At 40.1% G+C, this 16,395-nt stretch overlaps 1 protein-coding gene across 1 annotated transcript in view; it reads left to right on the forward strand.

The window, feature by feature from the left end:
- Positions 1 to 10,690, forward strand: part of reck (reversion-inducing-cysteine-rich protein with kazal motifs) — a 74,203-nt gene extending 63,513 nt beyond the window's left edge. Inside the window, exons 18-21 of the mRNA XM_071900599.1 lie at positions 1,842 to 2,052; positions 2,892 to 2,965; positions 6,782 to 6,937; positions 10,466 to 10,690. Of these exons, the coding sequence (XP_071756700.1) occupies positions 1,842 to 2,052; positions 2,892 to 2,965; positions 6,782 to 6,937; positions 10,466 to 10,690 (666 nt within the window). The remainder of the gene's footprint in view (positions 1 to 1,841; positions 2,053 to 2,891; positions 2,966 to 6,781; positions 6,938 to 10,465) is intronic.
- The last annotated feature ends 5,705 nt before the right edge of the window (positions 10,691 to 16,395 follow it).

Consider the following 16,395-nt stretch of genomic DNA (forward strand, 5'->3'; position numbering starts at 1 on the left):
ATTTTTATGTAAAAATCCCTGTCTTATCAGTCTAAAACACAAAGTGGGACTGCAATAGAGAAGAGTCTAATGAAGCAATGCTCATTATGGGTTAAGGACCCAAGTTTTACCCCTGAAGAAAGTCCGTTCCTGCACCAGATATCTGACCAGTGAAGGAAATGACTGCTCCCATGTGGCTTTTGTTGATAAATTATGGTTCGCTTGAAATGTTGTGCGAAACGTAACTGAACCAGTGCATCAATGCAACAAAGGAACAATTCATCTGCCAGATTTAGACCAAATCAAATGGACTAAAGGTTTGAAAGCAGTTAGTTGAGGGAATCCATCCAAGGCAGCATACCATGTAACTGACATCTCGGGTTCAAATCTGGCGCTGGACCTTTGTCGCATGCCATCTTTTGTGTTTGTCTCTGCTATTGGACTATTGGTTGGAACTAGGCAACCAATACTGATATTGAATATCGAATAAAATACCCCCTCCCCAAAAAAACGTAAAAAGAAACGGGGGAAAAAAGCAATGATATCGTATATCGCGATATTTTGGCGGGACAGTATCATAATATAAAATTTTGGATATCGCCCAAGCCTAGTTGGAATCCAAAACGGGCCGCAAGTTTGTTTCTGGTAGGTCCCAACATGACAATAAACGCCTGACTGAACAATAAACATTTTACATTTGAATAAGTTGCAGAACCCCTGCTATAGTCACATAACTTCACTTCACACAAGGCTCCAGTCTGTGAACTACAGTGCGGTCGATGCCACCCAAACGGTCAATGCAGTTGATTCCTAGAGTGCAAAGTCATCGTTAGGCTTCACATTCCCTCCTTAACAGGTTTGTCTTGGAAGAGGTACACTTGACCTCAGTGGTTTTGAAAAGCAGCGACCTGCGGTTGGTTTAGTGCCACTCACATCACACTCACACTCACTTATGGATGAGACGGCCTGTTACGAGACATCTAAACCCCCGGTGTCAGGTTGCCACGTCTGTAGACCAGCAATCAGCGCTCCACACTTACAGGCAAGATCCAGATCGCTTCACATAGCACCAACACCGTGCTTATGTGTGTCTATTGATTGAGTGTGTGTGTAAGTTAAGATAAAATGAAATTTTAATGACCCCCGGGGGGGAAGTGGGTCATTGTAGCAGCAAATAGTAATAGGATACGAATAGGATAAGAATAAATAGAATATAATAAGAATAGAGCAAATGAGGGGTATCAGACACAATGCAACTGATAATTACAGCGTGTCAAGGACAGTACAAATATATGAATGAAAGTATAAAAAGTAGGTGTTACAGCATTATGAGGGTGTGCAAAATAACAGCAGTAGAATATAGGGACAAACAAAAATGAATGAAAATATAAATATTTAACTACACAAAAAAATTAAATATATATAGTAAGAAATAAGTGGAAACATTTAAAAAGCTGGGGAAAAAAAGTAAAAATAGTGAGATCTCTGCTGTTTATTATGCATTTAACATGAACTCATCTTTGTTAATATCACTGTTCATGCTTAATTCATGTTAGTAAACACATTGGTTAACATTAACAAACATGTATAACAACATTAATTAATGCAGTTCATGTGCATTTAACATTACCTAGTCTTTGTTAATGTTGTTATTCATGTTTAATTCATGTTAGCAAATGGATTAGTTAACATTAATGAACACTTAATGTAAAGCATCACCGAAACGTGTATTTACAGCATATGTACATGATGTGCAAAATGTGCATCTTATTCACATCCATTAACGTGCGTGTGTGTGTGTGTGTGTGTGTGTGTGTGTGTGTGTGTGTGTGTGTGTGTGTGTGTGTGTGTGTGCGGCTCAGGACGCCTGTAGGAAGCCACGGAAGGTGTGCGGCCATAACGGCGAGACCTACAACACGGTGTGCGAGGCCTTCTCCGACCGGGTGGCCGTGGACTACGAGGGCCCCTGCCACGCCGTGGGGGGCGTGTCCGACCTGGCCTCGGACTCCGCCTGCAGCTCCATCCCCTGTCCGCCTCTGTCCACCCCGGGCTGCGTCCCCGTCACGCCCCCCGGTGAGTGGACTGACACACACCCGGGGTCCACTGGATGCACCGGTTCCTCCATCCATGGAGCTGTGGTCCAGTAGCCAGGCTGTAATGCTCGCTGCAAATAATGTGCAGGAGACTTTAATGAACGCCGTTGGGAAATTGGATCGTTGCAGCAGCAAAATAGTAAATAGGATTCAGCAAAGAAAACTAGAATATGAAGTGGAGTTATGAATGAAAAGCATGAAAAAATAAGAGTTACTGCATCATAAGGGTGTGCAAAATAACAAGTAGAACATATTGAAAGATATTGAAAATGAATGAAAATATGTAAGTGATCAATTCTGAAAATATGAACATTAGGGATGGAACAATGTATCGAAATTCAACATATTGCAATACAAAAAGGTGACATGATATATACAAGATATATATATACAAATGAGAGAGAATAAGGGAATATTACCAAATATGTGAATTTGCAGTTGATATACATGATGTGCAAAATATGCCTCCTATTTTCTTAAACAAGTGAAAAAATATATGCCAATGGGTTGAGATGATTCCTCTTGATTCCAATGCAGTTTCACTTGCTTTAGGAGTGTTCTTGAAACAGTTTGTTGAAACAAGGCAGAGTAAGGCAGACCTCTCCATGAGTATCGAGAAAATAACACTCGATGCAAGAAAAGCCTCGAAACAAATTGAATTCCACAAGAGTGAAACCTTCACCCCAGTGGAAGAGTTTTTCAGTTGCTTAAAGAAAAATAAAGTTTTAACCGACAGTTATTCCCTTACGATGTGAATGCAGCGTTACTTTCCGAAGGCTGTAGCACGATGACCCCCTGACATCTGACCTCTGTTTGCAGGAGCCTGCTGTCCTCTGTGTGCCAGCATGCTGCAGATCCTCTGGAACAAAGACCAGATGAATACTTTCTCCAAGGTATGGTTGGGATCACGGTCCGGCTTCTGTTTTCATTCATCAGTGTCGGCTTATTCACAGTCAATGATTGATTTCATTGTGATTAAAGGGAATATCAAAGGGAGTTTTTCATGAATGTAACTACAAGAAAACGTTGATGCTTTATAAATTTTGCATGTTGAGAGCTCATATCTAAAAACTCTTAAAATGAATGTAAAAAATCTTGAGACTTTTTAGAAAATTGGCTACTCTTCGAAAGCACCCTTTTTTCTGAAAGCAAGGCTGAAAACGACATACCCAAAATAAAGTGGTGACTGTTCTTGAACCCCTGTGACTACAGGCAGAATCTTGGTCTTTCCTGAAAGGTAAGCCTTGGGAGTTTCTTCTCCAAGTGTCAGAATGACTCTAAGTATGACTGACACAGAGTAACAGAAGCTCAAAACAGAAGCTGATTTTTTTATTTATTTTTTTGAGTGTGAACTGCTGCCAAATCCAGGGTCAAAGTTGATAAAAGCAGCACTAAAAATGAGAATTTGGCAATGTTTGTTCTAAGGTAATGTCTAGGCAGATTTCCAAAGAGACTCCAAATGGACACTTAGACACCAAACGACATTATGGGTCTTTATCGCTGTACAAGACTACATATTTTTGTATAGCTATTTCAATAAAAACCATGTCAAATACGCACAAAAACATGTATCTTTTCATTTTCGACTGTGTCCTAACATGTCTGGGTGATGCCAGTGGTATTAGATGTAATGATGGGTTTCGGCCACTAGAGAGAGCCGTAAACCCAAGCAGCCCCCTACTGCAGCCACTACTAGACCACAAAACAGTATCCTGCTCAAGTGCAAGTGCTGTTACTTTGCTGAAATCTTCAAACAGAGGCAGAGACACAAGCACAAGAAAACAGAGAGAATGAAAAATAAGTACATGAATACATAAAAACAGGAAAAAACAAAGGAAAAAGACAAAGAAGTAAACAAAAAGGAAGGGGGAGGGGTTAGTCACAAATAGTTCAACTGCGGCACAATACTGAACATTCAGGGCACTGTATTCTACAAAATATGTATGCTAAGACACTATGCTACATGTCTATGCATACTTAAGTATAATAACTGACTGACTGAAAAGTACTAGTGCACAAAAAAGCTACTCAGTTACAGTAATGCAAGAAATTGTAATTGGCATTGGTGGAAAAAGTCTTCACATCCTTTACTTAAGTAAAAGTAGCAATACCATAATGAAAAAATACTTGATAAACTTAATTTACTTAAAGTATAGAAGTATTAGCAGTAAAATGTACTGAAGCATCAAAAGTAAAAGTCCTCATTCTTTCAGAATGTTAATATTGAAGCATTAACCTGTAAGAAGTATTTTAATGTTATCGGTCTAACTGCTGCATATACTGCTGGGGAGTTTAAACTCTAACAATGCATCATATTTTATGAGCTTATCGTATGTTTTGCATGTAAAACCTTATTCTACAGCCTTCAGATGAATCTAGTGGAGTAAAAAGTACAATACTTTATAGTAAAAGTACAAAGTCTCACAAAATGGAACTACTCAAGTAAAGTGCCAGTACCTCAAAATTGAACTTAAGTACAGCTACTTGGTTACTTTCCATCTCTGGTAATTGGTGACTTCCAGCCTTGGCCACAACATCCCATCATCCCATCACATGCTCCCCACCCCCACCCCACCTCACCCAGGATTCCCCGCGTGTTTGTCGCGCCTGTCGGAACAGCAGCGCTCCGAAGCACCAAAGCCCCGGCGGCGGTGCATAAACGCCGACATGTTCGCAGCTAATAAGCCCCGCCGGCATCTCGTTCTAATCAGCTTAATTACGCGACAAAGCCCGCTCGGCTATTAGTCGGCCGGGGCTGTAATCCCCAACACAAACACGTCGCTAAGACTCCGGCCTTAAGCCCGCTAATACCAGACAAGAGCGGGAGCTGATTTGATCTGAAGCTGCCAGGATACATGAGAGTTTGACTGTGTTACTCCGCTGTTTGTTCTGCAGCGGACTGCTTCACTGATACTTTGTTCACTTATTCCTTTATTTGCTCGTTCAGTTATTTGTTTCATTCACTTCATTTGTGGAGGGAGGATTGGGGCACTTCACTCGCAGCAAAGGGTTTGTGTGTCCAACATATTTTTCACTCATTTCTTAGGGTCTCTGCTGCTGTTATTTTGCAATCTGCATACATGCTCTAATTCATATATTTCATACTTTTCATACTTAACATGTTCAAGTGTTAGAATTGGCAGTTGTGTTATGTTTAAAGTAATAATCAGCGGCATTTTCATATAAATAAATGTCCATTTTGTGTCTCTCTTTGGCCAATTGATAGAGCACAATAGTGATTCAACCTATATCCAGTTCATGAAAGCTTTAACATTTCCTGTTCTAAACTGCTAGGTCTTTCCTGGGAAAAATCCTCTGCTGCATAGTAAGTGATGCGGTTTAGGTTTCCGGTTCATTTGCAATCAACAGAAGAAGAAGAACTGGGTAGTTAGCATGAGCAGTGATAGCCACCATGGCTGAACAGACAAAGAAAAGAGAAACTCAAACTGCATCAACAGGAAATCCAAGCTCCGCCCACACTGTTTGATTGACAGGTGATCTCTGGGAAGTGCAGTGCGGAAACACCACAGCAATGAGCGCTTATTCCTATCCTATTTGTTGTATCCCATGACTATTTCACCACAGTAATAATGAAAGTTTCTTCTAATCAAACATAAACAGTAGACTTTCAAAAGCCTGTTTCTGAGTGGTTGAGTCCATCCAACTCTCACTCCTTCATTGCAGCTGTCTGTTTTCATTCCGTTTGCATTCCAATTAGCATCTGATCGGCGTGTGGATTCTGCCCATTCTGCTAGTTGCCTGTTGAAATTCCAGCCTCCTAAATATCAAGCTAATTCTGCCAAAGTCTGAGGAGACAAATGTTTTCATTAACCTTTTGAACCTTATGCTTTTCTTTCTCTCTCTCTATTTGATTCAGTCTGCTGTATTGGCATGAATAAGTGTGAACAATATAGCAAATTCAGCTCCCATAACCAAAGCATAGAGTGACTGTATGACTGTATATAAACAATCAAATTATAAAGTGAAACAGACATAGCTGTCATTTTCTATCCTTCATTTGTTTGAGGCATGCTGTTTGTCTCTGTATTTCCACTTATCCAATTTGCTGAATTAAGGAATGAATTAGTCATACTTTTTAAATGTAGCTGTCTAGCTCTGATATTAATTTTATTTGTCACATTTGCTGGGTTTCCATCCAGGTATGCTCATGCAAACTCGGCTTCTAGAAACTCTAGAAAAGCTGAATTTAAACAGAAAAGTGCAATCAAATTTCCTCAGTGTCTAAAAATTGTTTATGCTCGCTTGAAGCAATGAAGAAATTACGCGATAAATAGCGATGGAAACGCATTTGTGGAATAAATAACGAGGTAGAAGCCCAAGAATGGTTCAATTTTGCTGCAAAAAAAATGTTGGTTTTGAATGTTCTGAAATGTATAAGTCTCTATTGTTGTTGAATGGCCATTAGTTGGAATATAAGAATATTTCTAAGTGCATTTCTTTGATTTTGTCTTTGCATGAAATATGACTAACATTAGCTGACACTAAAGATCAAAAACAACTTGTCCCATACTAATTAATTCTTGAATTCTTGAAATATTCTCCATTTTCTGACATTTTTTCTCAACCCAGCTGATGGAAACGCACCTGATTTGCGCAAAACCTGTGCTTAAAATTTGCTTGTCACATTATTCTACCTTAAGATAACACCTGATAGTCACCTGTTTGACCTCTGACCCCCATGTCTCCAGCTGAACAGGAACCAGCCGGTGACGGTGCACGACGTGCTGCAGATCCTGCGGCTCCACGTCTCGGTGCCGCAGTGCGACGTCTTTGGCTACCTGAGCTTCGACCACCAGCTGGTCGTCCTCATCGCCCCGGTGGACCAGCAGCCCACGCCGCTGCAGGTAAAACCCACACACACACACATATACAGACAGGTGACACACTCTCTTTTAGCATTTTTTGCATTTGACCATTTTAACACATCTGAGTTTTGTGTTGTTTAGATTAGCGATTCTCAACCTTTTTCATATCATGGACCCCTAATTTAGTACACATTAAGGCCATGGACCTCGATTTGATGAGATTTTGTCTCTCAAACTCAAATCTGAGAATATTTGTATTGCTAGATATCATTATATCCAGAATTCCATGACTATCTGTATTGTAGGTAGAGGGATAACAGTGAAACTATGATCAAAATAGTCATTCCTTTCAGTTAATTTGCTGGGGACCCCCTGGAAGCCCCTCAAGGTCCCCTGGTGGTCCCCGGACCCCATGTTGAGAACCACTGGTTTAGATGACATATTACAAAATGCGTGAAGGCTGATACTGATATTTTTTGTTGACAATAGCCAATAGTTTGTATTCAATAACCATTTTCATACCAAAAACGTTAAAAAAAATTATAAGTAGGCCTATTCGGTGTTTCCTCTCAGAATTGTATTCTTGTCAGGGTGGAAAAGCCTCTGAAACAGCATGACTGATCTGAACTTTTAATAAAAGGCCAATATCAGCAACTGAGCACAAATTTTCCAAATATGAAATCATATTATGGCACGGTAAAAAGTCATATTAAAACAGCTTTGGAGACTGTTTTGAAGTGATATCAGAAAGATATTTAGGTCCTGACTTCACAAAAAGATGCAGCTAGCAGCTATGGACGACTCCAGATTTCTCAACTTTCTTTTAGCTGCTGTATTTACATGGGTTTTGGTGAAGGCCGGCGCATCAACATCTATTCAATGTCAAAATCTTTGCTGTAATGTGTTGAGTGAGTTTCAAGACCTTTGAAACCTCTTCTAAACCTCTGAATTTTTCAGATTTTCAGTGAACAAATAATCTACATTTTCTACATTCCTGAAGAAGTTACTTTTCGGAGATGTGCGCTTTTTGCCTGGCAGCAGTGACAACAGGCACCCTTTCTATCTCTCCTCACACACACACACACACACACACACACACACACACACACACACACACACACACACACACCTACTGTAAACGCACAACCACATCCAACTCCCAAGCACACCAGTGTTTAGCTCTGCTAATTACCCACCTCTCCTCTCCTTCTGGACATGAATATTTATGCTTCCAGATTACAGTGGTAAACTGAGGGGGAGGACTCATCTGTCGCCTATTTTGCCATCTCACTTCACTTTTTCACTTCATTTACTTTATTGTCATGACTGTTTATTAGAGGCAGCATTGCCATAGCAATAGACGAAATGTACATTTTGCAAAAACCAAAAAGACAAAAAACATGTACTATACAAGAGCACATAATCACCAATCTTTAATGGTGTCAACAATCCCAAAATTATACAAATCATTCAAAAGCCAGTAATGGCATATCAGACACTGGCTACCTTTCCATGCACAGTACTATTGTCCATACTCAGGTTGATTTGTTTCCTTGAACCGTTGATACCCTGTGATTGAGTCTCCCTGTTGCCATGAATAAACCAGTTAACAGAATATTCCCCCCCCCCCCCCCTCTTTGACTGAGCAATAGCAGCTCACTGCCAATATAGGGGAAACAAATGATGATCCAAATAGAAAGTACTGCTCACTGACATCAAAATGTACCCAAGTCTGAGTTTAACAGACAGTGAAAAACCAGAAGTGAAAGCGGTCTCTCTCTCTCTGTTTGAAATCTAATCTAATCCATAATCAATTTGTGCCCGATTGTGTTGAACATGGTTCGTATAAAAGCCGCTGATAGGCTGATAAATGAATGACAAAAACATGGAAGAAGGGTAGGAAACAGGGAGAGGGAATGGAGTGTAAGGGAAGAAGGGATTTTTTTTTTTTAGTGCACATAACACTGGTCGAGTTCCAGAACGGTAAACCACCAGAATTGGCCACTCTGGGGAACCGTAGTCCGCACCACCATACTTGTGTGGAATCTGATCCAAATGTCTCATTAGAATAAATTCAGGTTAAGGTCTTCCCATAGACAACCAGTGTAGTATTGATCAATTCTATAATAAATATGTAATCAGTCAAACTGCATCATATCCAACATATCAGAGGTGGCTGGACCAGATCTGATATGTTTCTATAGAAGGCCAATATCAGCCCCATATATCAGTGTAATCCTTAAATTAATAGCTGAAAATACCAGGAGCTGTGGGGGGAGAATATAAGAAGGATGACATAGCCATTCTATTTAGGTTTTTGTTGGTGAAGCTGTCATTTTTTTTTTGGTTCAAGGTCCCTGTGTCCTCATGGACAATAAAGCCATTCAGAAACACAGTGACCTTGCAGATATTTTCCCTGCAGGAGGAAGATTTAGTGAAAAGAAGCAGAAATATATAGGACACTTCAAATGATTTGCCTCAAAACATAAAGAGGCTGACTCAGAAACACTTTATGTCTCTTCCTGTCAAACTCCCTCTTTCCTGTCGTTCTCTCTCTCAATTCAGCTTCCATTCAAAACGCTTTATGGTCATGAAATATAAAAGTAGAAGAAACAATTATAACCACATTGAGTTAGCGACTAAGAGTGGTTTAATAATATCATACCATTCAGTTAATTAAAGGTCCTACATGTGGCATTGTAGCATCAATAAATCATTACCACATTAATTTGGAGACATTAGTACAATTACAGTAAACAAATGAGATCATTACCCTCTAGCAGCCTCTACACTGCAGTTTACATTGTGTATCACTGGGTCGGATTTGGCGGGAAATCTGCTGGATCGCTTTACGGCACAAAACAGGAAGAGGGCGCTGTTCTTCCAGAGCAAATAGAGCTAAATCTTTCAGTTTCTGGTAACGGCAGATGATGGAAGGAGTGAAATGAAGATGGAAAATTTACTTCCAACCTCTTCAGGGAGTGGAGGGGGGACAGGAAACAACAGGGATTATGGGAAATGTAGTCTTAATTTAGAGAAACACAAGCACTAACAGTACCCCTGGTGTGAGATAGAGGCGACCAATCGTCTCCACCATGGTCTCATTTGTTTACAGTAAATATACCAAGGTATTACAATTAATTTGACAATGATAAACTGATGGTTAAAAATGCAACACATAGCAACTTTAACCAAGAGACAAATTTATTAAAGGACAGACAATATGCATCACTTGACAGGTTGATACATATTTTGGTTGATACAGTGTGGCACTCTTTTCTGATCAAAATATCTCATTAGAATGAGTTCAGGTTAAGGTCTTCCCATAGACAACCAGTGTAGTATTGATCAATCCTACAATAAATATGTAATCAGTCAAACTGCATCATATCCATCGTATCAGAGGTGGATGAGACTGACTTGCTGATATCTAAGAAATAAACAGAGAGAACCTCACTGCTGCTTTCCCGACTGATGAGAAAAAAAGGGAGAGCGAGAGATATTGGGGGAACAAGAGAGAAAAGTGAGCCGTTTCTCTCATTCTCTTGTGTCTCTCCTCCCTGGCAGATCGAAGCCTGCAGCAAGGAGGCGGAGAAGATCGACTCCCTCATCAACTACGCCAGCCCCACACTGGTCTCCCACGTGCCCCTCTCCGCCTTCCTCACCTCCGAGATCCAGACCTCCACCATCCGCTCCTCCGGCGGCGCGCCCCCCTCGCCCCCCCTGCCCCTCGGCCCCTGCCTCCTCCTGGGCCTCCTCCTGGCTGCGGCCCTGGACCTCCACCGGGCCTAGTACCTCTCTCTCTCTCTCTCCCTCTCTCTCTTTGCCTCTCTGGGGTATTTACAAGGTATTTCCCACCCCCCCTTCGCCTCCCAGGATGATGTGGGACGTCACGAGGAGAGCGGTGGGTGTTAACGTCGGGTTTGGAGGGGGGGGCGACCCGGGTCGTCGTCCCGCGCGGGGAAAGGCAGCAGCGGAGCCTGCGGGAGCCTCGACTTGACAATCATTCCTATTGACTCACCTGCGTTTCAAACAATCAAGATGGTGGAAAAGCTATTATTATGATAAGTTGATGTATGAATGGTGTTATTGAATGAAGTGTGTGTGTGTATGTGTGTGTGTGTGTGTGAGAGTGACCTTTAGGAAACAATTGACTTCATACCAGCAGTGTTTATCCATTAATCCCAGCAGCAAGCCCTCTCTGAAAGCTGTTAAGTGGGAATGTAACTTTCGTGACTCTGTCTCGCTCTCTGGCTTTGTGTGTGTGTGTGTGTGTGTGTGTGTATGTGTGTGTGTGTGTGCGTGCGTGCGTGCGGATTTCTGAGACAGACAAGGACAAATCGTCGCAGATGTCTGGCAACACATCTGTCTATCACATCAGCCTAATTCTCCTGCCCACACATGCACACACACACACACACTCACATACTCACACAACAACAGGCTGAGTGGTGTCACTAAATTCAGACTCATCTATTCAGTGTAAATCATGTTTTTTAGATGAATTTTAATCAACATGATGTGTTTAAGTGACACTTCTCAGCCTTATGGTAATTTAGAATGCACAACCTGTACCACAGTGCATTATGTACAGTATATACATGTGGTGTGTATTTGGACCTCTAGCCTCAGCAGTGTTAGCGCTCATGGACTGAGCCAGCGCAGACAAACTCAATCCAGCCTCCAAAAGTCGGTCGGAATAAAGCGTCCTTTTAAAATCTGACGAGATCAAACTCCAAAAAGCTAAAAAAAAAAAAGTTGGGAGCGGTGATCCAGGATGTGGGAAAAATTTCATGTCATTTCTCAGTTTTACTCGATGACATTCCAACATTAACCCTTGGTAACACTTACCTTGAAGGCGTCATAAGCGCATTATAAGCACATTGGAAGCACATAATAAGAGCATAATCTAGGGGGTTGAATACTTAATGAGGCAACGACACGATATTAAACTGATTGTTAATTTCTAATGTTTGTCTGATGGTTATATTGAAAGAAAAGTGTATCTCTGCTTCTAATGGGTTTATAATCTGCTTGTAATGACTCACAGTGCGCTTCAATTAAAGTGTTACAGTGTTGTGAAGCTGGTTTAAAGTAATACTCCACTTAGTTTTAACATGCGGGTTATTTGGCTCTTGACCACCATGAAAACCAGAATATAAACTAATCATCAAGATCAGATGCAGCTGGACAAGTTTGTAGCATTAGGATTTTTACTTCCCATTCATTTGAATGAGGCCACAAAAATAGACTGAAAAACTGACATTTAACATGTTGGTGAACAGATTCAACAACAGATCCTGCTTTTAAGACAATAAAACAGTCTTGGGTCCTTTGTCATTTTGCATTTCTATTCTTACTTTACATTAAAATTAGCATTTAAAAATAAAAGTAGATCCGGTCTCCCAAACAGGAACTATCTCTCCTAAATGGTATCCCTCGGCTATGTTCTCTTCTATCAATAAAAATGCTATTTTGCGAAATGATGTTCTAAAACATTGGACCCACAGTCCATTGTAAATCACAGTAGCGGGATCTGTTGTTGAATCTGTTCACAAACATGTTAAATGCCAGTTTTTAGTTTGTGGCTTCATTCAAATGAATGGGAAGTAAAAATCCTAACACTACAAACTCGTCCAGCTGCATCTGACCTTGATGATTAGTTTATATTCTGGTTTTCATGGCGGTCAAGAGCCGAATAACTCCCATGTTAAAACTAAGTGGAGTATTGCTTTAAGTGTTAGGGAAACACCTTACTGGAAGGGTGATGTGCTTCTAAACCTTATGAGCAGCACTTCTAGTTAAGTGTCACCCAGGACATTCGCACCACCACAGTTAAAACAGACCATTAGGTCTTCACACAGTGTAAAGCATTAAAAGGGACGGATGCCGTTCCTCTCTGTACATATGACCTCGAATCAAAGGAGGAACCATAGCCATTTCATAAGAAAAACGACAATCAACTAAATCCCTACCCACGCTCCACAGTGGGTGGAGACGATTTCCACAGTATGCCTCGCGTATATAATGTCTTATATGAAGTAATGAAAATGCAATAACTTTATATTTGTTGGTAAGAAATTTCTGAAATGTCTCTATATTTGATATGTATCTGAAAATGGATTGAGATAATGATCACCTATGTGCCATGTTTGTGTTTTTTAAGCAAATGGTTGTTATTCTTTATTGCATGATGACAATTATGAAGTGTTTTTACTCCAGAATGTACTATAGTGCGTGTCGTCCCGTCTCTATGTGTTCGTCTCCTGCCTATACAGCACAATGTGTCCCGAGTCTCTAACAGTATTACTGTGCTAGGCAGCTTCGTAGCAGGGAACCCTCACCACGGCTCTCTTATCTATTGTTATTATTATTATGAATATGGATATTGTTATGTTGTCTGTTTGTGCCCTCTGGAGCCGACACGGATTCAGTTACTTTCCAAGATCCATTTGATCGTTTCTTTAGTGTTTTTGCTGCATTCATGTCATATGGGAATAACCGTCAGTGTTTACACCAGGCTTGGGCGATATCCCAAATTTAATATCGCGATACTGTCCCGCCAAAATATCGCAATATATGATATTATCGCGGGGAGGTTTTTTATTTTTTTTATTTTATGTCTTCCAAATTACATCAAATTTCTACGCTATAATAATAATTATTATTATTAACAGCCTAGAAATTTGATCTTACTATTCAAGCATTGGAGGAAACAATGACCATTTGGTATAATTTGCTCATTCCTGCTATTTCCAGAAAAGCGGGCTAATTGTGGAAAAGGGAACCCACTTGAATTAAAAAACACATTTTTCACTTCAAGTATGACTATTTTTGTTTTTTTTACTATCCTTCCACTAGAAGATTGCTTTGCTTTCGGGGGAAATATCGCGGGAAATATCGCTGTATTCACAAGTATTTCATGAATATTGCAATATTTGCTAATATCGAATATAATATCGAAAATATCGGGCCAAGCCTAGTTTACACCATGGTTTACACACTCAAACTCATTTGAACCCATTAAGACTCCATAGTTGTAGTTTTCTGTAGACTTTGGCTGCTCCTGATCAGCTTTTTCTCACTTAACACACATGAACTTAGTGATGAAACATTTGACTTCATGTTTTACAGCAAACCACATTGTAATGTCACCCACAAACCAAACCTCCAGCAACTAGTCGTGTCCAGCCGTGGCATTTTAAGACTTTCTCATCAAGTATTATATCCTGAGGTCGACAGTATTTTCTAGCTGGAAGCTCATATCTCCCGTCTTTCCCACATGACATGAATGCAGCGTTACTGAGCTTGCTCGGCACAATCGAACCAATCAGTTGTCCTGACCATGCAAACCCCTCCGGCAGGCTAGAGCAATCAATCCAAGCAGCCGAGAGGATTTCTATTTTTAAGATTCCACCTATGATTTGTGTCAGTCATTACAGCTGTTCTGGTATTATGGGATGTGCTGCCTGTTGCCAAATTGCAGAGGGTTTGTCAGGATCTGTGAGTGTTACTTTAAATCGTCTCTCCATTGCATCATCGCCGTGTTTTACTCTGTAAAGGTGCCATGACTTGCAAAAAATGTTTGGACAAACGTCAGCAGAATGCATATTTAATGAAATATAAAAAAAAGCAATACCACAACCGAACAGTGTTTTTGCTGTGTTTCGTCATAAACTGCCATGAGACATTTTCCTAACACACAACAACCAGAAGAGCTTCAGTTTTCACTACAGACCAAGGCCACACCTGCAGTCCAAATACAGTAAAAGTGCAGCCCCACCACTGAAAACCTAAAGATGGGATTTGACTTTTTTATCATTGTTGTATTCATTATTGAAGCCTCGGACATAAGAACAAACGATATTCAGCAGAGCCCTACCTTGATTTATGATTTATTATAAAGTTGCCAAAAACTTTTTTCTATTTATGAGTCAAAATCTAAGAGTATGAAGACAGATAAATTATGAATTGGGGCTTTAATCTTTTATCCAGTGAAGTACACATGCAGAGTCGGAGTTAAGTTTAAAGATACACACATCTAAAGTGATAATTCCTAATATTAACGGTATAAATCAATCTCTCTCTCCCTCTCTCTCACTCCGTCTCTCTCTCTGAACTAGTGAAGTGAATCATAAACAACAAATGTGAACCAGGATCCAGTCAAAACCAACAGTGTGCAAATGCTGATTTATTATTGTGTTCAAAGTTGTAATAGCTATTCCGCATTGAGAATAGTGGGTTTTTTTTTATATATGATGTCACCCAATTTTATATTTTTCAGTTCATTCTGAATTTGTGGACTGTGATTTTTGGCATAGGCATCAGTTAGTTCTTTCCTATTTCAATTCAAGATTATTCTCAAATTGAATATGATATGAAGATAGAGAAGATAAAGATGGTGGGATTTTTGGAGAGTCATTTATTTCCCTAAAGGATACCCACTCTTTCTTTAAAAAAAAAGTATAAAAATCAGTTGTTTAAGATGAAAGAGACAGGTGTGTGGTCACTGGTTATAATCGACTGAATCTTGGTATCAGAGATATTTGGTTTATTGAATTGCTGGTTAAAAAAACTGCGAGAGAATGATTCATACAGGTGTGGGAAATAAGGATATTCTGCTTTTTTCAGTCTCCGTTTGCCAAGGCCGGAAGTCTTTAGTTTTCTAGTTCCAGTGGCAGTTTCGTAAATTGCACAGAGTTGTTATGGATGAACAGGTAAATTGGCTAGTCATTTCACGTAATGCTATGAAAATCATTGGTTTTAGAAAGGACTATCAGCATGGAGGCAACCAGTAGCAAACAGAGGGATCCAGAGTTTCTCAGTGGCAGAACTGTATTGACTGCAACCCATCTCCAATATCTGACTTTTCAAAGGAGAAGACAAACTGTCAGTAACCTTTGATGCTGCAGCAGTCAAACATAAAACTAGGGCTGGAAGCTAGGGTTAGATTGACATGGGTTTTTGAAGGCTGATGCTAATATAGATATTTTGAGATTAAAGCTACCAATAGCTGACATCATGTGTAGATATTCATTAAATTTGACCATTTTCATGCCAAAAAATCCTCTAAAATTACAAGTTTCCTATGTTTCCATGAGAATTTTATTCTTGGCTGGGTTGCAAAATCTTCTGAAACAGCATTTACACCCACTGGAAACCAAAACTGTACAATAAACATAATCAGATAATCAATCAAACTGCATATCAAAGGTGACTGACTTCTAATAAAAGGCCAATATCGGCCCCATATAAGCTTTATAAGGAGAAGCGGCCCCCAAGCACCGAAGCACATAACATCTCCAACGTGGAGACGAAAGACAGGAATAGACAGAGGGATGATTCATTGTTCACTCACTTGCAAGTGGGACTTACAGTAATTAATGTGGCCTTAATTATACCCTAACAAGACAGACCGACATTTAAAGTCTGTCAGACAAAAATAAACAGTGTATTATGAATCCAGTGATTAAATAGATCAGCGGGTGTGTGAGCTG

The sequence above is a fragment of the Centroberyx gerrardi genome, chromosome 22 (assembly GCF_048128805.1).
Source record: "Centroberyx gerrardi isolate f3 chromosome 22, fCenGer3.hap1.cur.20231027, whole genome shotgun sequence".
Taxonomy (NCBI): domain Eukaryota; kingdom Metazoa; phylum Chordata; class Actinopteri; order Beryciformes; family Berycidae; genus Centroberyx; species Centroberyx gerrardi.